This window comes from Rhineura floridana, chromosome 15 (assembly GCF_030035675.1).
Source record: "Rhineura floridana isolate rRhiFlo1 chromosome 15, rRhiFlo1.hap2, whole genome shotgun sequence".
NCBI lineage: Eukaryota > Metazoa > Chordata > Lepidosauria > Squamata > Rhineuridae > Rhineura > Rhineura floridana.
This window is the reverse complement of record NC_084494.1, coordinates 25,119,610-25,146,887: the sequence shown is the minus strand read 5'-3', so window position 1 is coordinate 25,146,887 and position 27,278 is coordinate 25,119,610. Positions and strand designations below refer to the sequence as shown.

The following is a 27,278-nucleotide window of genomic DNA, read 5'->3' as shown; positions in this document are numbered from 1 at the left end:
GCCAGGAACAGTCTCCTTCAGCCATCAAATGGAAATAAATAGGAATGTTTTCAAATTCCACCTGAAGGTCAGCAATGAGGGAGACAGATGCAAAGTGGTCCCCAAAGCTCCCACCATCAGTTGGGAGCTTTTTCCTTCAGTGCAAATAGCAGGCAAAGTGTACCAGCAAGAGTCAGAGTGTTAACCACCTCCTTACCCTTGCAGACCAGGGTCCTGATTGGATCAGGGCCCCTGCACCTTCAATTTACTTTTTAAAAGCCATTCACACCATTGTTAATTGTGTCAATGGGGCTACATGTAGTTTGGCCCTACGAAACTCAAACTGTTTAAATCTGCCTTCGCAAGAAAATGGTTCCACCACCATCCCATTCACTTTTTCCTACCTTTTCTCTACATTTTTCAATTCTACATTCTGCCTTTTGCGATGTGGGCTTTCCAGAACAGTATTTTCTATTCTAAAATGTGGCTGCCCCATAGAGGTGTATGTTTAACGGTGTTGCAACGCTGCTTGCGCTATATGCAGTCCCATTTTAAAATCATTCCTGAGTTAGGAAATTCCATCCTATACTGTTTGTTGAGCGTATGTGTTTGGGATGCTTTTGTCATCACTATAGCTTTCCTGAATTGTTGCACTCAGTGGGAGCAGCTCTGACCTGCTGGGATAGACTTTAGCCAGGGCCGGCCCTACTGTTAGGCAGAATGAGATGGCCACCTTGGGCAGCTCACTTTTGGGTATCCTGAAAGGGCAGCAAACTTTAGTTATGTGTATTGTATTTTTACTGTCAGGGAGAAGAACGTGAGATCTTCTTTTCGTGTGTGTGGCCTCACGTGTCAAAATAACTTGGCCAGCATTGTATACTGTGCACCTATGACTTGGGGGTAGGGGGCTGAATTTGCAGCAAAATATCTTGGTTCAGCAATGTCAGGAGCCATAATCCCAGAGTCAGGAGATGCTATGCGCATCTTTCCTAGTAGTTTGGAAAGTGTGGCCAGAGTGTGTGCTTAAGGTATTTAATGCCTGTGAACTCTGAAGCAAACTTCCACACAGCTAATGTGTGGATTACAAGGCAATTATTTTTTCTGTTTTTGCACTTCTCTGAAGTTTGCAATGCAGTTCTCAGGTCAACATCAAGTTGAATAAGGGCGGCTGCAAACCAAATGTATTTGAGGCCATTTCGTTTCCATTAATGGATTCATTGATCAAAGAAACAGAGGGATCAAGACTGCCTGCCTCACAGATTTGCTTTCAGGGCAGGGTTTAATAAGATTGCGAGCCTAGCTCAACATTATATCCTCCTCCTAAGGCTCTTTGTTTCTTCCCTTTACATACATGTATGTAACAGAAATGAAATAGACCCAATATTTTACTTGTTTGTTGCATTGTAGAAAATATTCAACAATGTAAAAAAATGCCGTTCGGGGGAGGGAAGCACCAAACTGCATCTAAAAATGTGTATTTAAGGATAAAATATGTTCAGAAATGTGTACTGTGATATAAAAATGTATTTTATCACAAAATAATATTTAAATAGCCATTTCGATATGAACTGTGTGTGTGTTTTAAATCGGGTTAATGCAGAAACAGGATGGAACGGATCCATGATGGAATGAACAGGTGCGCGCAGCCATACTGAGCAGGATTGAACCTGCTGCTCACTAGCTGATGAGAGGAGGGTTCAGTTCTGCTGGCTGCAATGGTCTGCTTCGCCAGTACCTTCCTCTCAGGGAATACTCTGGCAAGGCAGACCCCTACAGGATCAAATCCCACCTGTCAGCTAACATAATCTATTGAGATGGGCTTATGAACAGGTGGGCGAGGTTTGGGGAAAATGGCCTCGTGGGTCAACTTGGACCCACTGGTGGGCCAAGACTGGTCCATGGGCTGGAAGTTCGCCATTCCTGATATATCGGGATCTGCTGGTAGATCTCTGGGTGACTTGAAGTAGATCAGCAAGGATTTCTGATGCCCCAAATGTTTATAACAGTGACAACAACAAAGCAACTCCCCAACTGCACTGTTGAAACAATGAGAAACTGAAGAGGAAAGCAACAATATGAGCAGATTTTTGTGTGGAAGGAATATGAGCTCCGTTTAGTTCTGGTACTCAAAACAGGCTTAGAATTATTTGATTCCAAGTGTGTGTCTTTTTTGCACATGTCTCAGGTGGGTAGATCATGGGGTTCTAGTAGAAGAAAAAGTAGGTCTTGAGTTTCTAGTAAAAAACAAGTAAAGAAATCTGCCCACCCCTCCTGTATGAATGTCTGCCTATGTGTCTCTCCCCAATTGTGCTATACTTTTAAAGCAATATCATACCACTTTAAACCTTCATGGCTTCTCCAAAGAATCCTGGGTACTGTCATTTGTGAAGAGTACTGAGAGTTTGTTATGAGACCCCTATTCCCTCTCACAGAGCTACAGTTTCCAGAGTGGTTTTAATAGTCAATCCCTCTTCCCAGGCAACTCTGGGAATTGTCGCTCTGTAAACCAGAGCTGTACACAATGTTCCATGATAGAGGCGTATAAAATTATGCATGGTGTGGATACAGTGGGTGGAGATGAGTTTTTCTCCCTCACTAAATCTGGGGTCATCCAATGAATCTGAATGTTGGAAGATTTGGGACAGGCAAACAGAAATACTACTTCACAAACCACATAGATAAACTGTAATTCGTCACCACAGGATATAGTGATGGTCCCCATTTGGACAGTTTTAAAAGGGGACTAGACAAATCCATGGAGAATAAAGCTGTTATTGACCACTAGCCATGATACCTGTATTCTGCTTCCAATATGCCTTTGAATACTAGTTTCCTGGGGATCATGGGTCTGTTATGCTCATGTTCTGCTTGTGGGCTTCTCATAGGCTTCTGGTGTCACCACTGTGAGAACACTGTGATGCTGGACTAGATTGGCCTTTGGTCTGATCCAGGAGGGCTCTTCTGATGTCCTTAACTCTCTCTTTCTGGCATGTCCTGCTTCAGTGGCTTTCAAGCTTTTTTTTGCCTGCAGAAGGAACTCTTTCTTCCATTGACCTATTTGCCCAGGGAGGAACCCCTCCATCATCAGCTGCGGAACCTTTGTTGAGTGTGGACAAATATGGAACCTACTGGGAGGAAGGGTGGGATATAAATCTAATAAATAAATAATGTTCTAGGGTGCATCGTTCACTCAGATCTCCAGCTGGGCCCTTTAGGTCCAACTATTGCCTTTTGTGCATTACACCAGAGATCCCCAACCTTTGTGGTACGGCAACCCACAAATCCAAATTTACTTGGAATGGTAACCCTTTGACTTGTTGCATGAATTTCAGGCCTTAGGTCTTCGGCAGCCATAGGTTTCGTGCATTGTAACTGCAAGTTTGGCTATTTTATAACCATTATTTGAGACATCCAAGCAGACATTTACTTAACCCCAGAGAGCACTTCCGAAGAGTTAAAATACAAGACTCGACCCTTTCCGGCTTTCAGTTACAAGTGTCAACGCAGCATTATAATATTCCAACAAAGCAAAAAGTTGTAAGTGGTATTCCTCATACCAGTTAAGGACCAAAAGCAGTAATGATGTTGGGTTTACTTATACAGTCTGCAAGTTAACTTACGGGTCGTCACCCACAGGTTGGGAAACACTGCTTTAGACCACACAGTGAGAACTCACCCAATGGTCTCCTATAAAAGAGAGTGGTGAACAAGCCATTTTTCAGGGAAGCTTGTCTGCCATTGCTGGCCTCCTCTTGGAGGGGATCTCTAATTAGCGAGATGGGGGGGAAGTTCAGTTTGCATTTAATGGTTAGCCTACCTAATTTGCATTTTCAAAACAATATGCAAAAGGAAACAGCCATCCTTAGACATTTGCACTTCTCTGAATTTTGCAAGACAGTTCTCCAGCCAAGTAACATGTACAAAAAAGCAGAGACTAGGGTAAACTCCATAAAAAATCATATATTAGTGCAAATAATATACAGAAATACTTTATATTTTAGAGGAAATTGCATTGCAAATATGGGCAAAGTTGCATACAAAAATGTGTATATTAGAAGGAATTAGCACTAGAATGCTGATTAATGTTTGTTTTAAAAAATCACAAATTGATATGGAAATGTCGAGAACTGCACTTAAGACTGGAAAAAGGCGAAGCCCAAAGAAACGAAAATTGACCAATTCGCCCATCCCTACCCTGACAATATGTCCAGTTTTAAGGTGTTCCTTCAAACACAGTGTGAAAACCGGTTGCCCTGATTGCTAGCTTTGCCTCTTTCTGTCTCGACAACCTTGGCCTCAAACATGTCTTTTTTTTTCTTTTTCTGTTCTTTTTTTTAATTGCTTCTTTCTGCTATGCTTTCGCTCTCCTTCTGGTGCTCTGTGGGGAACGGGCAGATTCTGAACAAGCTGAGAAGAAAGGTGAGTGTCCTGCTCCCACACTTGACGACATGTCTCCTTATGAGTTTGGGCGGTTGTGGGGGTGAAAGGAAGTGTTGGGTAATTTGTCCTTCGAAGGAACTCTGTACCAGAGCGAATGGCCATGCTTGAATCATTTAAAGACTTGGGGCTTCTGTTCCTCTATCCCACAGCTTCAGGGCTGGCAGAATACGACTACCCGACCAGTGACAAGGCCTTGCTGTATGAGTATGAACGTAAGGTAAGCTGGGTGGAGATCCTGTAGCATTCGTTATTGTAATATGTATAGTTTCCCTGTACTCCAAGGAGCTCGAGACGATATGCATGGTTTCCCCATCACCACACCATTTTGGTCTCACAATAATCCTGTGAGGTGGAGAGAGATAGTGGCCACATTCACACCATACATTTATTCCGCTATTATTCCACTTTCAACATAGCCTACCCCCCAAAATCCTGGGGAGTGTCATTTGTGAAGGGTGCTGAGAGTTGTAAGGAGACCCCCTATTTCCCTCACAGGGCTACAATTCCCAGAGCTTCCTAGGAAAAGGGACTGACAGTTGAACCACTCTTGGAATTGTAGATTTGTGAGGGGAATAGGGGTCTCCTAACAACTCTCACAGGACTGGCACCAAAGGGCTGCCAGGTCGGGCTTTGACCAAGGGCCCTGCAGCCTACAGGGGGCCCTCGTTAGGGTGGGGGAGTAGCACTCCTCTTCCGTGATCCACGGCACGGTTCCTGCCGCAGATTGCAGGAAGGGAGCTTCCAGGTGGCCTGCCCATTCTCTCGCTCCACCTACCTCTCTGTTCTGTCTTTTGCTGCTGCATGCGCTGCGCATGCAGGACTACCATCAACCAAGATGGCAGCGGAGGCTTCTTTCAGGGGCACCTACTACCATCTGGGTTGATGACAGGCATGTGCGCACAGCGTACCATCAACCAAGATGGTGACGGGGATATCAGCCCCTTAAAGAACTTCCACCGCCATCTTGGTTGATGGCAGCCCTGCATGCACAACAGCAGGACACAGGAGAGAGGTAGGTGGAACAGGCAGGAGCCACACGTCTGGGGCAGGCTGGTACCCAAGGGCCCAGTCATGCCTAGCTGTGTGCATGCATGCGGGTGCTGGGGCCCAGGGCAAGCTAGTGCTGGTCCTGAACTCTCAGCACTCTTCACAAACTAAACAGCCATGGGTTCTCCCCCTCCTTCTCCCCAAAAAGAAATATCATGGGAAATGTAAACTGGAATAAATGTAAATGTATTGCCTTCAAGTCGATTCTGACTTATGATGACCCTATGAAGAGGGTTTTCATGTGGCTGAGAGGCAGTGACTGGCCCAAGGTCACCCAGTGCGCCTCATGGCTGTGTAGGGATTCGAACCCTGATCTCCCAGGTCTTAGTCCAACACCTTAACCATTGTACCACACTGGCTGTGGAATGTATGGTGTGAATGTGGCCAGTGACTGTCTCAGGGTTAACCAATGAGTTGCATGAGTGAATGGGTTTTGAACTTGGGTCTCACCAGTCCTTGTCTGATGCACATTCTAGCCACCACAACTCACTGGCTCTCCATTATTTTATCTTCCATGTTTTATTAATTGTCCCTTCATCTTTATAAATTCTGTGGTGAATATAGAGCTAGATTTGGAGGGCGAGTCTAGGAGGCCTAGCAAACCCTCTGATGAAGGAGGGAGAATTTTTGACACAAGGGTGGTTTTGAAAGGAAAGGAATCCCTGTGTGAATGTTGATATACCACTTTGTGTACCATATTTCTGCCTCCATGTTTTGAATTGGCTAGGAATGGGGGAGAAATTTGGTTCACAACTCATTTAAAGGCAAGTCTCACTAATTCACACTTTTGAAACAATCCACGAACCAAAATACAGCCATTCTTCAAATGTGCACTTCTCCAGCCGAGTAATGGGTACAAAATGCATATACTAGGTAAAGTGCTCATAAAATTTATTTATTTAATGTCCTGCTCTTCCTCCCGAAGGAACCCAGGGCAGCAAACATAAACAAAACCATTTGAGAAAAAGAAGAAAAACAGTTGAAAACAATCTAAAGCACAATTACAATTAAAAACATTCTAAAACACAGCTAAAAACATTCTTTTATCAGTGATCTTCGGCTTGCCAGAAACAGTCCTCTTCAGCCATCACATGCCTGGGTAAACAGGAATGTTTCAGATTCCTCCTGAAAGTTAATAGTGATGGAGACAGACACACCTCACTGGGGAGGGTATTCTACAGATGGAGAGCCACCACTGAAAAGGCCCTGTCCTGGGTCATCGCCGGCCAGGCAGCACTCAGTAGTGGCACCACCAACAAGGCCTCCCTTGCCAATCTTATATATTAGTGAAAACAATAGTGCAAAAATGCATTATACTGGGGGAAATTGCATTCCAAAATGTGTATATTAGGAGAACTTCACACTAAAATGCTGACAAACCTTCATGAGGACTTTTAAAACTGATGTGGAGAAGTGAACATAAGTTTAGGAAAAACAAGAGAAACCAAAATGGACAGATTTGCCCATCCCTGCCTATGACCCTCCAGACACTGTTGGACTCCAACTCTTATCCTCCCTGGCCATCGGCTATGTTGGCTGAGGCTGATGTGGGTTGGAGACCATCAACATCTGGATGTGCAGATGTAGAAGGAAAAGGCCTCTTTACCCTAGATGAGGCCGGTACTGGCAGCTGCCCTGTGTTGTCAGAGGGATTTGGTGTTGGGGAAAGGGAGGATGCTCCTCTTGTCTTAAGTTGTAGCCATTCCTAAGCCTAAGTATCTTCTCCTCTTCCCTTGCCGTAGGTCAACGTGTCCGCTTCAGACGTCAAAGGCATGGTGTACAAGTCCCAAGAGATCCAGCGTGACGAGTTGGTAAGTGGCTTTGGAGCCAGCCAGAAACAATTCCACCTCGCCCTCCCACCTGGTCAGGTGTGCACCCAACCCCCATACCCTCCCCTTGTGCGCATTCTGCACCCCACCCAAACTCTTTTTTTTGTCAATAATTTTTATTGATTTTACAATAAGGAAGCAAATACAAGTCTGCAAAAGATGAAGGAAGGAAGCAATCAGCAGGCTCTAATGAAATTCAAGCCAGCCTCTTTACAACCAAAGGGAACTGTGCTTAAGAAAAAAGAAAAAGAAATAAAACCAACCCCCCACTCCTTGTGGCAATTGCAAAAGAGGAGTATTTCCATTAAAAAAAACACCAGCACTGAATGGAAAAACCAATGACAAAAAATAAGAACATCAATTGACTATTATAAGGAACCAAAGACTTCTTGTGACTGCCAAGCGTTCCAGATTCAGGCATAGTGCAAAGGTGGTTCATGCCCATGTTCAATTTGATGGACATGTGTTACAAATGGATACAATGTGAGTCCATCCAAAATCATACCTGCCCCAGATCACAAACTGAGGACCAAACTAGAAGTGGCATTTGTCACCTAATCCAAGCTTCTTTTTCGTTTTTAAGAATAATCAGTAGCTGAGAGCAGGATGTTCTGGATCATGGGGACCACGCACCTGCTATTTCCAATATCTATTTCCAGTTCTATCTATTTGGAATATATTTGCAAATAGCAGACATAGCCCAGACTGGAACTGTTGAGGGGGGGAAAGGTAATGCCCCCTATCTTCCACCTCTGTTTGGGGGCCCCATGCTGAGTACTGGGGGGGGGAACCCTGCACATTGGGGCTTACCATGACAAACCTTACATCTAGTTTGACTCTGAACTGTGTGAAGTGCTGTTCATTTCCCCCCTCATTTATTTATTTATTTTTAAAGTGGGCATCTAAGGCTGCCTGCCTCTTTCCCTCTCTGTTGAGGCCTTTCAGTGGTTCAAAACAACTCTGTGGTCTGATGATGCTTAGGTGTGAGATTTATTTATTTATTAAATGTATATGTCACCCTTCCTCCCAGAAGGAGCCCAGAGCTGCAAACAAAGACTCTAAATGCACTTTAAAAACATCTTAAAAATGTATGAGATAAGAACGTATGCAGCATATTAAAAACATGTTCCTGAAGACATTTTTGTGTGGTATAGCACAGTGGGGAAGAGAGCCTGGCTGGGAGTCCAGAGTCTGTGAGTTCAAATCCCCGCTCGTGTCTTCTGGGTGTCAAGGGCTAGCTAAAGATCACCCCCACAGGGAGTGGCTCAGGGGTTATGTGCCCTGCCACCTGTGCAGCCGTGGGCAAGCTGCATAGTCCCAAGGAGCCCAGTTGCCCCCAGCTGGCAGTTGCGGACAAGGCAGGGGCTGGCTTGTGCAGCTGTGGCAAGCTGAGCAGGCCCTAGCCAGCTTGGGAGGACTAGCCTCAGAGGGAGGCAATGGTAAACCACCTCTGAATACCGCTTACCATGAAAACCCTGTTCATAGGGTTGCCATAAGTCGGGATCGACTTGAAGGCAGTCCATCTACATGTGCATTCAGGGAATGAATGAGGTACCCAGAACCCTCTTTAGTTTTTGGCACAGCAGAGCCAATCAATGCAGGAAAATAAACGCGGGGTGGCAGGTTGGATGAAATGCAGCAATGGGAGGCTGGTCCATAAGTTTGGTTTATGTGAGGCAGCTCACAATATAGCTGGGAAAGGGACTATAGCTCAGGTGCAGAGCACCTCCTTTGCACGCAGGTTCAATCCCGGCCACCTTCAGTTAGAAAGGATCAGGCAGCCGGAGATGGAGCAGCCTCTGTCTGAGACTTGGAACATAGGGAGCTGTCTTATAGCAAGTCAAACCACTGGTGCATCTAGCTCATTGTCACCTGGCAATGCAGCCAGACACTGACTGGCAGCAGCCCTCTAGGGCTTCAGACAGGAGCATTTCCGAGCCCTACTTGGAGATGTTGGGGATTATACCTGGACAAAGCCCATGCTCTACCACAAAGCTACATGGCCTGTTTTGGGTGGCTGTTGCCAAAAAGGGCTAGATCAGGAGCAGGGAACCTGAGGGCCGCATTCCCATCTGGGTAACCTCCATGGGGCCGTATGCCAATGAGAGGCAGGGCAAAAGGCAAAAGTAGGCAGAGCAATAATTGCCAGTTTGACCTTTGTAGAGTAGGCTAGTTGCTGCACATGCTCGTACACCCCTCTCCACCCCCCATCCAGGATAGGTGTTATGAAAGAGGCACTATCAGAGTTCAAGGGCACATTCCAGCCAAACAAAAACACTGAAGGAGGTTGCGAAGTAAGGCTGGAGAGGGATGCTGCCGGGGGGGGGAGTCCCAAGGGCCAGATGGAGTGCTGCATTTGGCTCCTGGGCCTGAGGTCCCTACCCCTTGACTAGATGGAGAAAAAGTATAACCTTCTATAAGGCAACTGTGCTTGCTTCTGGTTTTGGGGGAGCCCTTCGGTAAGTAGCCTTCATAGGGCCCCATTCTTGAGAGGGCTTTTCACTTCCATGCTGGTATCACTGCAGCCCATTCACTTGCCCTCTCCTTAATAAAATGCCTCTTTCTTTGGGGCTGTTTTAAAGGCTACCAAGATCCTAGACAGGTTATATCAAGTTCCTGTACATATATATATATATATATATATATATATATATATATATATACACACACACACACACACATTAGGAGAGCTTTGCAGATACCATGGACCACAAAAAAGACAAATAATTGGGTGTTAGAACATATTAAACCAGAACTATGAAACTGAGGTTATACTTTGGACACATAACAAGAAGACATGATTCCCTAGAAAAGACAATAATGCTGGGAAAAATAGAAGGGAGAGATGGATTGATTCCATAAGGAAGCCACAGACCTGAACTTACAATATCTGAACAGGGTGGTTCACGACAGATGCTGTTGGAGGTTGCTAATTCATAGGGTCACCACAAGTCGTAGTCAACTTGAAGGCACATAACAACAACATATTTTAGGAAAATCATGAATCAGTACCCTTCATAGCATGGTTTTTTTTGGCCCAGTTTTCATAGCTACCCAGAGAGAGGGGCAAGGCAAGTGGAACCTGCTGCTGCTCCTTCGTCCTCCTCTTGCTCCTGTCGCTAGAGAGGGAAGCAGGTGAATCAGCAGCAATAGCAAGGAGGAGGGGCAACTGAGCAACAGGGTTCTAGGGACTGGCAGTGGGCCCCCTCTTGGGATGTGAACCTTAGCGGATGCCCAGTGATGCTGCCCCCCCAGTGCCAGTCTTAATAGGCAGCTTCCTAGATTTCAGTGCTGATGGGTGCCCATTGGAGGGGATGCGTGGATTCATTGTGCCCCGCCTCCCTTCCAAAGGGAGGGAGGAATGTGTGTAACGCACTTATATGGTGATTTCAAGCGGTTGTTATGGTGCTGTTCACATAATGCGCATCAGCATGTCCGCTTCCAAAGATGGCTTCTGTTTGATTGGGGCTCTTTGTGGATGTGTTAACATTTATAGCAGCTCCTTGCATGGATTGACATATCACCTGGCAAGTACCAACGCTACCATCTTCTAGTAATGAAATGAGGCTCATTGGCCTAAGGGTAGCCATCGTGGTGTCCTCCAGATGTTGCTGGAGTCCAAGTTTCATCAGACCCAGCAAGCAAGGCCAGTGGCCAGGGATGATGGGAGTTGGAAATCCAGCAACATCTGGCGGTCACTGCATTGGCTACCTGAGATTTTCAGCATCACATTATTCTAGCATCACCTAATCATTTAAACAAAAAAACCTAGTATAATGCTAGCATTTTTGTAGCTCTCTGGTAAAACACTGACTCCAATACACAGCAGCAGGGCGCATGGACAGATCTCCCAGCCAAACAGATGTTTGGCACTGTCAGCTATGGTACTATCAATCACCTCTGGATGATTGGAAGAGGGTGTTTAGATTCCGTTCCACCACCACCACCACCACCTTCTCCAAAATGGTACTGGATGCTGTCAAAGCTGGCAGTGCCAAGCATCTGTTAAGCAGGTGTGTGCAATATCCCTTATTCAGTGATTGGAGATAATGCTGGGTGCCTGTGCCATGCCCAGCACCTTTCTTGCACATGTGGTCAGCACTCAGCAAGGCAATCCTCTTGCAAAATCTGGGCTTTGAAGCCGAGATTGCCCTTGCTGGATCCAGGTGCTAACGTTACTGTTTTTTTCCCCTTGCTTTTTTTCTTTAGTTCCTTTTACAGCTCTTGGGAGAATTCCATCTGTTCCTGCTGATTTATGAGTTTAATCTATCCGTTTGCTCTAAAATGTCCTCCGAAGACGATTCCGTTTCTGTCATTTCTTCAGATTTATCGCCTTCATGGGGAACAGTTGGGATGTATCTCACCAACCTTGTCTTTGTCTCAGACAGATGCAAAGCACTCATTTAACTTCTCTGCAATATTTCTGTCTTCCTTAAGTGCTCTTTTTACATCTTGATGGTCTAATGACCCAAGCAATTCTACCTGGCAGGCTTCCTGCTTCTAATGCAACCCTTTTAAAATTCTTCTCCTTAGGCTTTTATCTATCAAGATGCTTCTCATTCTTCTTTTTTCTTCCCCCACCCCCTCTCTCTGGTCCTACCTTATTAGGCATTTTATTATGTTTCAAATGATAGAATTTCAGCTCTTTCATTTCCTTTCATTTGGGCTGAATCGCCACTTTTTAGAAAAGAACATTTTCCCCCAGTGCTGTTTAATCAGTGCTTTTGGATCTTTATTCAGAAAGGCTTGCAGTTTTGCATCAGTAAACTTTCCAAGTGGGATGACTTATGAATTGCTCTCTTTAAAAATATATATACTTCTCTCCCTGTAATGATTATTTTTGGATTATTTTCTCCTTGTTAGTAGGGATGAGAGAGAAATTCAATTTTTGTTTGCATTTTAATGAGAAACTACCTAAGTCACACTTTTTGAACCAATATGCCCAAAAAAACACAGCTGTCCTTTGAAATATGCATGTCTCTGAATTCTGCAATCCCGTTTTCCAACTAAATGTGTACAAAAATGCATATTTTAGGGGAAATAACATAAACAAATGCATTATATTGGGGGAAATTGCTTTCTGTATATACATTTTTTATGTATATTTTAGGCAAAATCACATGCCAAAAATGTGTTTGGAAGGAGAAATTCACAATCAAGTGCTGACGAATTCTCATGAAGATTTCGCAGATTGCTGCGGAAATGTGGAGAACTGAATTTAATGTTGGAAAAATGAGGAACTGAGAGAAACCAAAATTGGCAGATTCATGCGTCACTAGTTAATAGATAGGCTGATGCTATTGAAAAAGAGAGATGCTGACAAATACATCAAAAAAAAGAGTCAAAGGTGCCCAAATATTTAAAACAGTTAACATGGGGTTGGGAATTGAGCCGCTGGGGATTTCGGCCCAGTGAGCCTAGCTGAAAATAAACCCAAATGGGCTGGAACTAGTGCAGGGCCATCTGCAGTATGGCTCCAACATCCTAATTCTGGCCCAACTGTTCTGTGATCTGTGACAGCAGCAGCAACTGGGAGACAATTCTAGAAGGAGGATTAAAGTCTGCAGCCTCCAGGAAGGGTCCAGAGTCATCAAGCTCAGAAGCATGGGGGGAAAGAACCTCTGGGGAACCTCTAGACTAGCCAGAGGAATCTTATTTGTTTATATGCTACTTATCAGGGACCCTGATGAGGACAACAAACCAACATGCAAAAAATCGAATTATATACCAATAATAACAACACATCTGTTTTGTTGGTTATTTTTTTCCCAGGGTTTTTTTTTCAGCTTTAAAGATAAAACCCTTTCTTCAAGGCAGTTTTCTAAATAAAAATATAAACATGGGAAAACGTGCAGTAAAATAACATTCCCTGATCACAGTGAAAACCATAACTGTAAAATATTAAAATCTAAAACCAGCATCAGTTAAAAGCAGACTGGAAAATCAAAGCCCTTTAAAAATTTTTTAAAAAAATTAGCTAACTGGAAGCAGCAGCAGAATTATTTTAATTTTTCACCTACCCTTCATGCCAAGGTCCCAGGTGGGCAACAACAGTGTAAATTACATCATTAAAAACACCTTAAAATCACAACTTCACAAAAAATAGGGTGGGTCCTAAAAATATTCATCTCTGGTGTCAAAAGGCCAGGGTAAAGAGTTGCATCTTTAGCATTCTTCAAAAATGGTACAGTGAAATTGCTAAACCACCTCTATGAGGAGGAAATTCCACCACTTGTGGGCTGCAACAAAAAATGCTCCCTCCCGGGGGGGGGGGACACGCTTCTTAGGGTGGTAGAACTACCAAGAGGACCTTTTCTGTTGATCTCAAGAGGGACTGTAGGTACTCTTAAGCCACGGGTAGTCAGCACAGTACCCTCCAAATGTTATTGGACTTACAACTCCCATCAGCCCCAGCCAGCATGGGATGATGGGAGTTGTAGTCCAACAGCATCTGGAGGGCACCACTTTGACTACTCCAGCTCTAAGCGTGTTCCAAACAAATGAAAAAAAGAACCTCCGGCACTTTGTGCCATTCCAATCAAACCTGGCAATGGAATATTTATTTTTTACTTATTTATTTATTTTATTTGTATCCCGCCCTTCCTCCCAGCAGGAGCCCAGGGCGGCAAACAAAGCACCAAAGAACTTTAAAACTTCATAAAAACAGATCTTAAAATACATTAATACAAACCAGCATTAAAAACAATCTAAAAAACAACCTTAAAAAAAGGGTTTAAAACATTATTAAAAAAACATATTAAACAATTCTGACACAGATGCAGACTGGGTCACCATGCCAAGTAAATGTGGACTTGTTGGTCACCATACCAAAAAGGTTGGGAACCACTGCACTGAACCATATAGTGTTATTTATCTTGAGTCCCCAGATGTTGTTAGACTACAGCTCCCATCATCCACTGCCAGCTTAGCCAGTGGTCAGAAACTATGGGGGTTGCAGTCTAGCAGCATCTGGGGAGCCAAGATTGAAGAACAGTGGACCATTAGCATTTATGAGAACATGCATCATTGAACCCCAGGCTCGCATGCTGACCCTTCTCCCCTGGTGCAGCAGCAAGGTGGAGTTTAGAAGCTTTTGCTTCTGTTCCAGATAAACAGCAGGTTTAGGGTATTGTCTGAACCTGGACCGACGGTGGTTCATCTTAAATATAGTTAGTCAAAGCAAGCCAGATGATAGTGCTCCCTCTCCCTCATGGGAGAAACTGACAGGCCTGCGATCTGGATAATGAGGTGCCAACAAGACCAGCCCACTGTTCCAGGCACCACTGATTCTGAAGCTGAGTGCTGGCAAAACATGCCCCATTTCTGTGGTCTTGTCTATTGCAGTCCCTTGTCTTTATCCAACAGAAGTCAATGGAGTCTTCCTTTTTTAAATATAATGGATGAAAACTTAAATGCCCTCCTGCCATGCTGATGAGCTCATCAGCTTTTGACAATTGCTCATCATTTATGAGCAGGCTTGGGGTCTGAGTTTGCACCAGGGCTCAGACCTGGGACATGTGAGGGAATAGCAAAGCAAAGGCTTCAAAACATGCACAGAGTGCCTTAAGTAAGTGTGCTTGTCTGGGATGAAAAGAAGGGCTTCATGGGCAAGGATGGTCACCTGTCAGATTTGCTGTAGTAGTGCATTGGGGGGTAGACTAGATGGCCGTTTGAGGTCCCTTCCCACTCTCTGGTTCTAAGTGCTATTGGCTCATCAAATCCTTATGTATGTTTGTCTTAACATCTTTACTATTCTCTTGGTTATTTGCTGAATTCCAAATCCCCATTACAGTCAGTTGACTCTGTGCCCCACGTACATCTGTTGTAATATAAACCTCCAGCTACACCTTGGCCTCTTGCTTTTCTCTGTTGTGGCTGGTTGTTAGTTCAGCTCTTTTCCGAGAGGATCGCTGGCATCAGATTACTCGGCAGGAAGCAGGGAAGTGAAGAGTGATCCGGCTTGTTTCTCTGCAGAATCCCGAACCAAAGAAAACTTTTATCCTAAGGGAATCTTTTTTTTTTTTTATCATCGTCATTTCCATGACTGAGGTCATCCTCTGTTTCATGTCACATTTCGCTTCATTGTTTATGGAATTTTCAAATTGTGTTTGAAGGAAAGGTCACTTCTGTAGATCTTAAAGGAGTTTGGGGTGGGGGCAAGAATTGAAGATGGAAGCCATGGCTGTCTGGTAAAGGCTGAACAGGGGCTTAGAATCCCATTTGCTTTGCCACAGATGGGCTTTGTTTTCAGGAAAACCAGGTGACAGCAACTTCAAAGCTTAGGGTAGTTTGACATGTGAGGCTAAAGTTGAATTTTTGCCTCTTTTTTTAAACCTTTGCATGGCAAAATCGCATAGAAAGTAGATGAACCATTTTACAAACTCGAAAGTGTACATTCAATCTAGCCCATGTAGCTTTTACGTCTGAATTACAGATGCAGGAACTGGAAACGTTGACTTAAGAATCATTTGTGAAAATGGCCTTGGGCACAAGAACAAATCAAGTTTTATTTCTGCTCTGAATGCTGCTGGGATCAAGAGCTTACTGTGAACGCTCTGGAACTATGCAACAGTTGATGTAATCTTTACCTAATCCTTTTCTTCTTTTGTGAGCAAATTTCTTTCCAGGCTTTATAACAGCTCTGTGAAAGAGGTCCCTAGTCTCACTTTTTTCATAGGTGAGAACTGAGAGGCAGGGAGCTCTTTGCTTGGCCTCATGGTTAGGGATAGGGGAGAAATTCAATTCAGTTTGCATTTAGAACTGAATTTATCAAATTTGCACTTTCCGAAACAATTGTTGTTATGTGCCTTCAAGTCGATTTTGACTTATGGCGACCCTATGAATCAGCAACCTCCAGTAGCATCTGTTATAAACCACCCTGTTCAGATCTTGTAAGTTCAGGTCTGTGGCTTCCTTTATGGAATCAATCCATCTCTTGTTTGGCCTTCCTCTTTTTCTACTCCCTTCTATTTTCCCAGCATTACTATCTTTTCTAGGGAATCATGTCTTCTCATTATGTGTCCAAAGTATGATAACCTCAGTTTCATCATTTTAGCTTCTAATGATAGTTCTGGTTGAATTTGTTCTAACACCCAATTACTCATCTTTTTCATGGTCCATGGTATGCGCAAAGCTCTCCTCCAACACCACATTTCAAATGAGTTTAGTTTTCTCTTATCCAATTTTTTCACTGTCCAACTTTCACATCCATACACAGAGTTCAGGAATACCATGGTCTGAATGACCCTGACTTTAGTGTTCAGTGATACATCTTTGCATTTGAGGACCTTTTCTAGTTCTCTCATAGCTGCCCTTCCCAGTCCTAGCCTCCTTCTGATTTCTTGACTATTGTCTCCATTTTGGTTAATGACTGTGCCGAGGTATTGATAATCCTTGACAAGTTCAATGTCATTATCAGCTTTAAAGTTACATAAATCTTCTGTTGACGTTACTTTAATCTTCTTGACATTCAGCTGTAGTCCTGCTTTTGTGCTTTCCTCTTTAACTTTGATCAGCATTCATTTCAAGTCATTACTGGTTTCTGCTAGTAGTATGGTAACAATATGAGAAACAATATGAGAACTGAAACACAGCAATTCTTTAAAATTGGTGTTTATCTGAATTTTGCAATGTAGTTCTCCAACCAAGCAATGTTTACAAAAATGCCTGTATTAGGGGAAAGTGTGTACCAAATTAATATATTGATTAAAGTAACACAAAAACACATTATATTAGGATAAATCACTTGCAAAAAATGTGTACATTAAAACTACATGCAAAAATGTATTTATTAGGAGAAATTCACACTAAAATGGTGAAGAGTGTTCATGAGAATTTTTTTAAAAAATTGCAAATTGCTACAGAAGTGTGGAGAATTGAATTTAAGATCAGCAAAATGAGAAAATGAGATAACTAAAATTGACATTTCATTCTATCCCTACTCATGATCAGTTAACATGCTCTACATTTCATGGCAGAAAATTCTACATTTTCCACCAAACTCAACAGAGAGTGGCAGCCAATTCTAGTTCTCTGATAAGCATAGTAATCTGATAAGAATTATTGTTCCCTCTCATAAATACTCAGTTTGCTATCAGCTTAGAAATGAAAAGGGACCACTAAAAAACAAAGCGATTTCTGTGTGCTTGGAGGACCCCATACGTATGAAGAAACATATAAGCTGGAAACTAAAATTAATCGCACTTTTAAAAAAAAATTGATAAGGACCTGTGAGCTTCCAGGTCCTATGGAATGTTTTGAGGTCAGTTTTGTATTAAAGATATAAGAAAGATTAGAGTAACTCACCTTAATGTTTGAAGATGGAACTTCCTAGTGCAGGAGCTCAGGTCATCTATCAGTGTAAAAGTGAGACAGGCCCACCAAAAACAAAAGTAGTGGTTTATACATACTTGGGGGACTCCCAAGGTATGCAGAACAAGAGCCAGTGTGGTATAGTGGTGGTTGTTATGTGCCTTCAAGTCGATTACGACTTATGGCGACCCTATGAATCAGTACCTGCAAGAGCATCTGTCATGAACCACCCCATTCAGATCTTGTAAGTTCAGGTCTGTGGCTTCCTTGATGGAATCAATCCATCTCTTGTTTGGCCTTCCTCTTTTTCTACTCCCTTCTGTTTTTCCCAGCATTATTGTCTTTTCTAGTGAATCATGTCTTCTCATTATGTGTCCAAAGTATGATAACCTCAGTTTCATCATTTTAGCTTCTAGTGACAGTTCTGGTTTGATTTGTTCTAACACCCAATTATTTGTCTTTTTCGCAGTCCATGGTATGCGCAAAGCTCCCCTCCAGCACCACATTTCAAATGAGTTGATTTTTCTCTTATCCACTTTTTTCACTGTCCAACTTTCACATCCATACATGGAGATCAGGAATACCATGGTTAGAGTGTTGGATTAGGAACTTGGGAGACCAAGGTTCAAATCCCCACTCAGTCAAGAAACTCGCTGGGCGGACTTCGGCCAGACACTGCCTCTCAGGCTATCATAGCTCACAGAGTTGTTGTGGGGATTAAATGAGGAGGGAGGGACCATGCACACCAATTTAAGCTCCTTGGAAAGAAAGTGGGATATCAGTGCAATGAATAAGAATAAATAAAAAAGAAAAAGGACACTTAAAAAAACACACACCACAAAAATAGCCCAATAAGTGAGCTTCTAGAACAGGGGCTGAGGGAACTTTTTCAATCTGAGAGCCATACTCCCTCATGGACTAGCCTTCCAGGGACCACATGCCAGTGGTGGGCAAGGCTAGAGTTAAAAGTGGGTGGAGCAATGGATGTGCTTTTTGCCTTTCCATGCCTACTGTACCAGTATCACAAGATTTATATATACACACACTAGGGATGGGTGAGAATTTCGATTCAGTTTGCATTTCAAGCAGAATTTATCAAATTCGCAATTTCTGAAACAATATAAGAACCAAAGCACAGCCATCCTTCGAAATTCACATTTATTAGAATTTTGGGATGCAGTTCACCAACATTTAGAAAAATGCATATATTAGGGGGAAGTGGGCATAAAAATGAATATGAGTGAAAATAACATGCAAAAAGGCATGAAATGATGAGAAATGGCTTGCAAAAATGTGTACCTTTGTCAAAACTGCCTACAAAAGTGTGCTTGTTTGGAGAAATTCACACTGAAATGGTGGAGAATTTTCATGAGGACTTTTTTAAAAAAAAATCCGCCGATCGCTGTAGGAACATAGAGAATTTAACATTGGAAAAATGAGAAACAGAGAACCGAAACTGACAGATCTTTCCATCCCTAACACACGCTCACATCCCCCATCCATGCAAGCAAGAGGAATTATCACAGCTGAAGGACACTTTCTAGCCAGGCAAACACACTCATGGAGAACATGGAGCAGAGCTGACAATGAGTGTGTCTTGGGGACAGGAATGTGGCCAACACAGAGTCCCAAGGCCCAGATAGAGAGGCCTGGAGGGCTACATTCTAGAACCTGTGAAATATTCTGGCAGTTAAGGGAGAATAAAGGAAAACTGGGTGAGGAGAGGAGTGATTAGGCCTGCCAAACTCCATTAAGATGCTGAAGGCAGGTTATAAAAGCAGCTTATAAAAATAAGAAGTGCACACTATAAAACCATCAGATGAAGATTTTAGAAAGAGGTCTGGAGATGGCACATAAAAACTAAAAATATAGAGTCGAAAACATCAGCATGCTGGCAAGCCAAATGCTCTTGGGGAGCCATCAGGGAAGAACCAAGGCAGGCCTCCTCAGAAGAGGAAGGCAAGGCACAGTTACAGAGAAGGCGCTCTCTCACATCCCAGCCAAACAATTTGACTGTTGGCAAGATGTGAAGGAGAGAGTCTCCAGCAGATCTTAATGAGCTCATAAGGGAGGAAGATGGGCCTTTAACTATCCTGGTGCTAAGTGTTTAGTGTCTGCATTCGGATGTTGCAAATTATTATTGATCATGACAGGAGCAAGCCTGGGGGGGTGCCTTGAGATTGCAAGATCCCTCCTCCCCATTCCTTTTCCAGCGCAGCCACAAGGCAAAGGTTAGAAGCTTCCACACCCATTTTTGATTAACCACAGTTTAGCATTATGTCCCAACCCTAAACTGTGGTTAACCTTAACTACGGTTTGTTGAAACAAGCCAGCTTTACAACCCATGGTTTGAAGTTGGCTTGTTTAAAATGAAACATAGTTAAGATTAACTGCAGTTCACAAGAAATACCAAGCTGTGATTAATTTAAACAAAAATGGAAGCGAAAGCTTAACTCGTTGCAGTTTCAGTGGAGGAGGGAGGGAGCATGCAAGCCCAAGGCTTACCTAGGCTCATTCCCATTATGATGATCTATTGTGATGTCAGAATGCAGCCAGCGCATAGCTTTCAAATTAACAGAAGAGCAATTCAAACCGACTTGGTCTTCATCACAAATGGAAGGGAATTGTTTTTATAGAACATTCCCCATGTGCATCATTCTGTTGCCACTTCCAGCTACAGATAGCCCAATTTTTTATTAGATCAGCCAGAAGGCAACATGGGCCTTGTCTGGACAATTTCATGCTACAGCAATAAATGTACATCTGTTTTCTTTATTTATTTTATTTTTCTTTATTTCTTTCATGGAATCTAGATGTATTCGGATATAGGGATGTTGAATTCCCTACCCCATCCCAGCATTTATTTCCCCTCCAGTATTTTGTCACCAGAGGGGGGGGGAGGAAGAACAAGGGAGATAAATCCAAAGATCTCCCTAATTCAGTAATATGTTGTTGGCTGTTTGAGTGTCACATGGAAGGTAATTGCACACAGGCACCTGTTGCATCCTTCCTATGGTACCACTTGTGTGAGCAACATATCTCATCATCCTTAATTGTTTTTTAAAAAATTAATCACATTTTTATTATGGCCTTGGTTGACCACAAACATTCTTGGGTCCATGGAGCATACTTCCATTGCTGGTTTTGAAAGAAAAGGTTCTAAAAACCAAGGATATCCCATTCTTTTAGAAACTTTTTCCATAGAGAAACTCCTAGTGTTGAAGGAACAAGTCTTCCCCTCTTTTGCTCTGTGAGCAATCAGCTTTGGAAGAAATGAGGTGGAGCCAATCATGCTAAGATCTCACAGAATCCCTTCTTCCACAGGAGCCGGACACCTTGGTAACCATCAACAGGGGTGCCCTGATTGGCCTCCTTGTCGTGGCAGTAGCTGTTGCCATGGTGATCATCATCAGCCTCCTGATGGTTCGCCGGAAGCCCTACGGGACCATCAGTCACGGCATTGTTGAGGTATTGTTGGGAAAGAGCTGCCTTTTCTCTAGGAATGCCAGATGTTTGATTGGCAAGGGATGCCAGCAAAGTTCTTGGAGCTCAGGCTTATAAAATTCCCCAAATTCCTCTCCTGTTTTTTCCATTTATAGACCACTTTTTATAGAATTGTAAAATAGTAAGAGTTAGAAGAGGCCTATAAAGCCATCGAGTCCAACCCCCTGCTCAACGCAGGAATCCAAGTTAAAGCATACCTGACAAGAGGCTGTCCAGCTGCCTCTTGAAGGCCTCCAGTGTTGGAGAGCCCACCTCCCTGGGTCGGTCATTGGTTCCATTGTCATACCGCTCTAACAGTTAAGAAGTTTCTCCTGATGTTCAGTTGAAATCTGGGTTCCTGTAACTTGAGCCCGTTATTTCGTGTTCTACACTCTTGTATGATCAAGAAGAGATTCTGACCGTCCTCTGGAGAGCTTGAAATGGTTTATACACACACAGTTGCATACATCTATTCTTTCTCTCTCACTCACACAGTACAATAAATGATTTCCATTTAAAAGGACCAAACACATAAACAGTATCCATAAAAGCAATGTCAATAAAGTCAAAGCATTGCAAGGCAGCAACAACCAACTAAAAACATGCAACCACTCACACAGCCTTACTGAAACCCCCCATTCCCACAACCACTACAATCATTCACTATCTCATACATTATTTCCGCTAACCAACCCTTGTATGCAAACAACATGCCCTCAACAATATTACAACCCACATACAAAGGATCAGGGGCCTGGAAACAAAGCCCGATGAGGAGAGACTGAAAGAACTGGGCATGTTTAGCCTTGAGAAGAAAAGAATGAGAGGAGATATGATGGCACCCTTCAAGTATTTGTAAGGTTATCACACAGAAGAGGGCCAGGATCTCTTCTCGATCATCCTAGAGTGCAGGACATAGAATAATGGGCTCAACTGATAGGAAGCCAGATTTCGACTGAACATCAGGAAAAACTTCCTAACTGCTAGAGCGGTACGACAATGGAACTAATGACCCAGGGAGGTGATTGGCTGTCTGAGATTGGAGTCCTTCAAGAGGCAGCTGGACAGGCACCTGTCGGGTCTGCTTTAGTTTGGATTCCTGCATTGAGCAGGGGGTTGGACTCGATGGCCTTAAAGGCTCCTTCCAACTCTACTATTCTATGATGCTATGATTGCTGCCAAACATACATGTATAAGAGTCTCTCCCCATCCCTGAAGCACTAACAGGCTCTTGCCCCACACACATTGGACCATCAGATTGGATTAACATACCAATCTGGCAAGAGTGGTGGGAGGCAGTGGCATGTGGGGACAAAGCAGGTGTGTCCCTTTTCCTGCTTCCCCTCCCGCATGCCTCTGACACAGAGAGGTGCAGCAGCCCTTGAGACCTGAAGCCTTCCCAAGGTTGATTGCCATTGTATTAACCCTTGTGTAGCCTGCAAACCCCAAGGGCTACTGCAACTCCATGTGCTGAAAACACATGGCTTCCTCCAAAGGATCCTGGGAACTGTAGTTTACCCCTCACACAGCTACAATTCCCAGAACCCTTAAGAAACTACAGTTCCCTAGATTATTTGGGGGAAGCCATGTGCTTTAACTATATGACGTGTATGCAGCCTGAATGGCTCTTACTAATGAATGAATCCCCATCCTGCGGAGAAAAGCAGAGGAAATAAAAGCGGTGTTTCTTGCCAAATTGAGCTGGAAGGAAAGCACCCTTGAATCCAAATATGACAGTGAAGCAGACCCCAAGTATGAACAAATCGAAGGGAAATAAACATGGGTGGTGTTCCGCGCAGGAATCTTGTGGCAGGTGGAGCCACCCACTACAATCTTATACAGGTGGGTTTTTTTGTATAGGTTTAACTGTTATGGCTCCTCCCCCCCAAAGAACCCTGGGAATGATAGTTTGGTAAGGGTACTAGGAATTCCAGTAGAGGCCTCCTTCTCTTTTCCCTTCCTGAACGTCACTTCCCAGAGTCCTCTGGGGAAAGGGAGTTGCTTTTGGAAAACCATTTTTTAAAAATCGGTACAGTAGGTAGGAGAGCCAGTGTGGCGTAGTGGTTAAGGTGTTGGACTATGACCTGGGAGACCAGGGTTCGAATCCCCACACAGCCATGAAGCACACTGGGTGACCCTGGGCCAGTCACTGCCTCTCAAATGCCTCATGAAAACCCTATTCATAGGGTCGCCATAAGTCAGAATCGACTTGAAGGCAGTACATTTACATTATACAGTAGGTAGCTCCCTCTGTGGCCCTTTGTTAGTAGAGTCTTGGTGATCCGATTACTGCACTTAACACCCTCCTCTCTCTCTCTCTCTCTCCCCCCCCCCATCTCCGCACATGGCAGGTGGACCCCATGGTTAGCCCCGAAGAGCGGCAGCTGAGCAAGATGCAAAACCACGGCTACGAGAACCCCACCTACAAATTCTTTGAAGAGATGAACTGAGTTCCTCGGTGCTGGGGAGGGGCGGGAGGGGAGTTGGAGGATGTGGTGTCACTGGGGAGGTGGGCGTTGCCATGTGGGTGGGAGGGAGGGTGGTATCTACAAGGGGAGAGGGGTAGGTTCCACAAGCACTTCCACACCGGACCCCTCTCGCTCTTTCTGTACCTGGCTGAGCCGTGACCCCTCCCCATTTCCTCCCCCACCTCATTTTTGTTCTTCCATTCGCCATATTTCTACACACAGACACACACAGCATCCCCTTCTGGGCTTTGTAGCTCTCATCACTGGCCTACCACTCGCAATTTCCCCGCTGTTCTCCCCCTCCCTACCAACACCTTCCGTTTTTCACCCTTTTTAAAGGTAAACGCACACAGTCCACACTCCCACACTGCTGGTATCAGGGTGCAGTCTTTGGGTATCTCAGCTGCTGTCCATCCAGATACCTCCACCTTGTGCAGCTATTACCCAGGCCGCTGATTGAAGCCCCAGTATCGTCATACGATGGACAGGGATGCCAAGAACCAGCCACGTACACCCTAAAAGCCCATCTGTGCACATCACTAACCAGTGCTCAATTTGTGTGGGGCTGTCGCATGTGCATCATCCTAACTTGCACAGGACTGTCATTTTTTTAAAAAAAACACTGCAGCCCACATTGTTAACCCTGTGTACGTTAGACATGCACGTAACGCTGTGTTTCTGCAGCCTCCGTGCATCCCGTCCATTGCACCCATTTGCATCACCATTTTGCAGGGATTCTTTTTTTAATTTAAAAAACCAAACGTGGAATGCCTGTAGCTTATGTGTGAGACAACAAGCGCCGCCTGTGCTCAAATTGCCCCATTGCTAATCTAGCCTGCCTTCCTCCAGCATAGGGATCAAATGCCACCTCCACTTGCTTGCCTTTTCTATCTCCACTTGTATTATGCTTCCTTTTCGAACTCCTCACTAGTTGCACTTAATTTATTGGAAAGCCAGCTAAGGGGGGGGTAGAGTGGAGTAGGTTAACCCTCTGCTTCCCTTGGCCCAGTTAACTTCCATCAGCACCTTACTGACTAGTTTTGGAGAGGGGGGAGTGAAGATTTATGCTCTCCTCTCCACCTCCTAGTCCTGCCTCTCCTTCTCTTTCCCCGCCCCCATCAAAAGATGTAAAAGACAAGGGCAAAATTGCTGAAACAGATAAGAGGGCTGGTCTTTGTCCATCCTAAAAGTTCAGCAATGATTTTTTCTTCCTGAGGGGGGAGGAAATGTGTCCATTATAGGGCTAGGGTGTGATAAAAGGTAAAGGTGTCCCCGCACTTATAGTGCGAGTCGTTTCCGACTCTTAGGGTGATGTCTTGCGATGTTTACTAGGCAGACCGTATATATGGGGTGGGTTTGCCAGTTCCTTCCCCGGCCTTTCTTTACCCCCCAGCATAGGCCAGGTACTCATTTTACCGACCACAGATGGATGGAAGGCTGAGTGGACCTCGACCCCTTTTACCGGAGATTCGACTTCCTTCTTCCGTTGGAATCGAACTCTGGCCATGAGCAGAGCTTTTGGCTGCGTTACCGCTGCTTACCACTCTGCGCCATGCCTATTTTTGTCATTTGCAGCAGGATGCTTTTCCTTACCATAGATAGAACCTTGCCAATCACAGCAAGGCACTGCCATCTGGATCTGATCACCTTCCAAGGCAGTGCATCTTTTGGGGTGGACCGTCTCTGCATGTGAAACAGAGGAGGGCAGTGGGCTACTTGGGTTGTGTTCTCTTGCCATCTCTGATGGTGTATGCCAAATGCACTGTAGTTTTTGCCCACTACTGGAGGGTGGAACATGAGCCTAATCCTGCCTTTTGGGCTGTACTATTTCACTGGCTTTTCCGGGATTGCAGTTGGGTGGCAAGCCAAGGAATATGCTGTAATGTTGGCATATAGTAATGGTGCCCTTGGGACAGATTAGAAGAAATGGCACTGGGGCTGATCTCTATCTTATTTTTTTGGTCCCCGAGACAATACTTTTGGACAGTCATTGTGCTCCTAGTGGTGAAGGGTAGCTAGATCCCACCTTGCTCTTGACCTTCCAAGAGCAGCATGGAAGAGAGGAGAGGAGATTAGTAAATTCTTTTATTACGTCTACTCTGCAAAGAGAGCCAGCGTGCCCAGAGAACCACCTCTTCGGTGGGTGAGCCAACCCCCCTGCAATCTTCACACTCACATTTGGAGAAGGACGAATGCAACGCTTCGTGCCCTGAATTGCTCTTTTAATCCCATCATTGTCGAGTCACTCCCTGTGCCCTTCCTTGTCCTGTTTCTGTTTTAGTTCTTGTCTTCCCCCCCCCTTTTTTTTTGTGCTGACACTCTTGAAATCAAGATGCAAATGTCAAAACAGACAAACCAGGAGATGGATTTCAACTGCCAGCCCTCCCACCAAACTAATAAAAGACTGTCACTTCTCTAACCCCAGCGCCAGGCCTGGACTCTTCCATGAATGGGGCAGCAAGGGGGAAGGATGGAAATGGAGTTGATTGCCATTCCATGCTGGAAATACAAAGTTGCAGGGTGAAGGTTGTGGAAAGGCTGGCTAAGGACCTGTCTGCACTATACATTTAAAGCAGTATCATACCACTTTATACCATCATGGCTTCCCCCAAAGAATTCCAGGAACTAGAGTTTGTTAAGAGTGCTGAGAGTTAATAGGAGACCCCTATTCGTCTCACATAGCTACAGTTCTTGGAAGTCCATGGGAAGAGGGATTGACTGATAAACCACTCTGATAATTGTAGCTCTATGAGGGGAATAATTTCTTACCATAGGAATCTTAGCATAGCAGCACTTTAAGTCTGGGGTAGCCAACATGGTGTCCTTCAGGTGCTTGGGACTGCAATTCCCAGCATTCCTGCCCATTAGCCATGTTACCTCGGGCTGATGGGAGTTGTAGTCCACACCATCTAGAAGGCACCACGTTAGTTATCCCTACTCTAGGCAGAGGCAAGTGGCTGAGTCTATGCCCTGTTTTAATTTCCCACAATGCCTCTTTACATAACATCACTTCAGAGCATAGTGGGAAATTAAGATGGCGGTTAGACCCAGCTACCTGGCAGTGCATGGCACACTAGACCAGAGTGAGAGGAGAATACACCGGGGGGAAGGCAACCAGACTGCCGGGGCCCATAGTAGCTGCTCAGTGATGCCAAGTGTGGATGATGATCCTGGTTGCTTCTCATGAACAGCCTGCAAAAAAAATACGCATCACAAATGAAAACAAAAACAGTTCCCAGTTAATCCTGTTTATCTTGACCACAAGTGTTTACATGTGAACAAAGCACACTTCATTTCCAAGGGTCAAATCTTAGTGGTTGCATTCCAGAGATCTCAGTATCACTTGAGATCTTAGTGCCCTAAACGGCTTTGGAAGCTTTGTGCAATGCTATTTAAGGTTGTGTACATTCTAGTTGTGAGATAAAGTTGTGAGATAAACCAGAGAGTGTAAAGGTAAATGCTGCCACCGCAGTCTCTTTGAATAGAACTAGGGATAGCAAACATAGCACCTTGTAGATATTTTGGACTACAGCTCCCATCATCCCTGACCATTGGCCATGGTGGTTGGGGCTGATGGGAGTTGTAGTCCAAAACATTGGCAGGGTACCACATTGGCTACCCCTCAATAAACTTTGACAAGTGTTGCAACTTCCTGTAACAGATGCCCATAGTAAGCCAGGCCCAGTGGCCAACCAGGTTGGGCACTGGCAGAGGACCCCTG

At 44.3% G+C, this 27,278-nt stretch overlaps 1 protein-coding gene across 5 annotated transcripts in view; it reads left to right on the top strand.

Annotated features, from left to right (window-relative positions):
- Positions 1 to 23,558, top strand: part of APLP1 (amyloid beta precursor like protein 1) — a 62,220-nt gene extending 38,662 nt beyond the window's left edge. For 3 of the 5 annotated variants that reach the window (XM_061596694.1, XM_061596691.1, XM_061596690.1), the window contains exons 13-17: positions 4,375 to 4,398; positions 4,569 to 4,636; positions 7,209 to 7,277; positions 20,931 to 21,074; positions 23,441 to 23,558. In XM_061596694.1, coding sequence (XP_061452678.1) covers positions 4,375 to 4,398; positions 4,569 to 4,636; positions 7,209 to 7,277; positions 20,931 to 21,074; positions 23,441 to 23,539 — 404 coding nt within the window. In that variant the 3' untranslated portion in view covers positions 23,540 to 23,558. Of the gene's footprint in view, positions 1 to 4,374; positions 4,399 to 4,568; positions 4,637 to 7,208; positions 7,278 to 7,430; positions 8,407 to 20,930; positions 21,075 to 23,440 lie in introns of those variants that run through there. The other 2 variants (XM_061596692.1, XM_061596693.1) reach the window with 2 other exon arrangements.
- Positions 23,559 to 27,278: the final 3,720 nt, after the last annotated feature.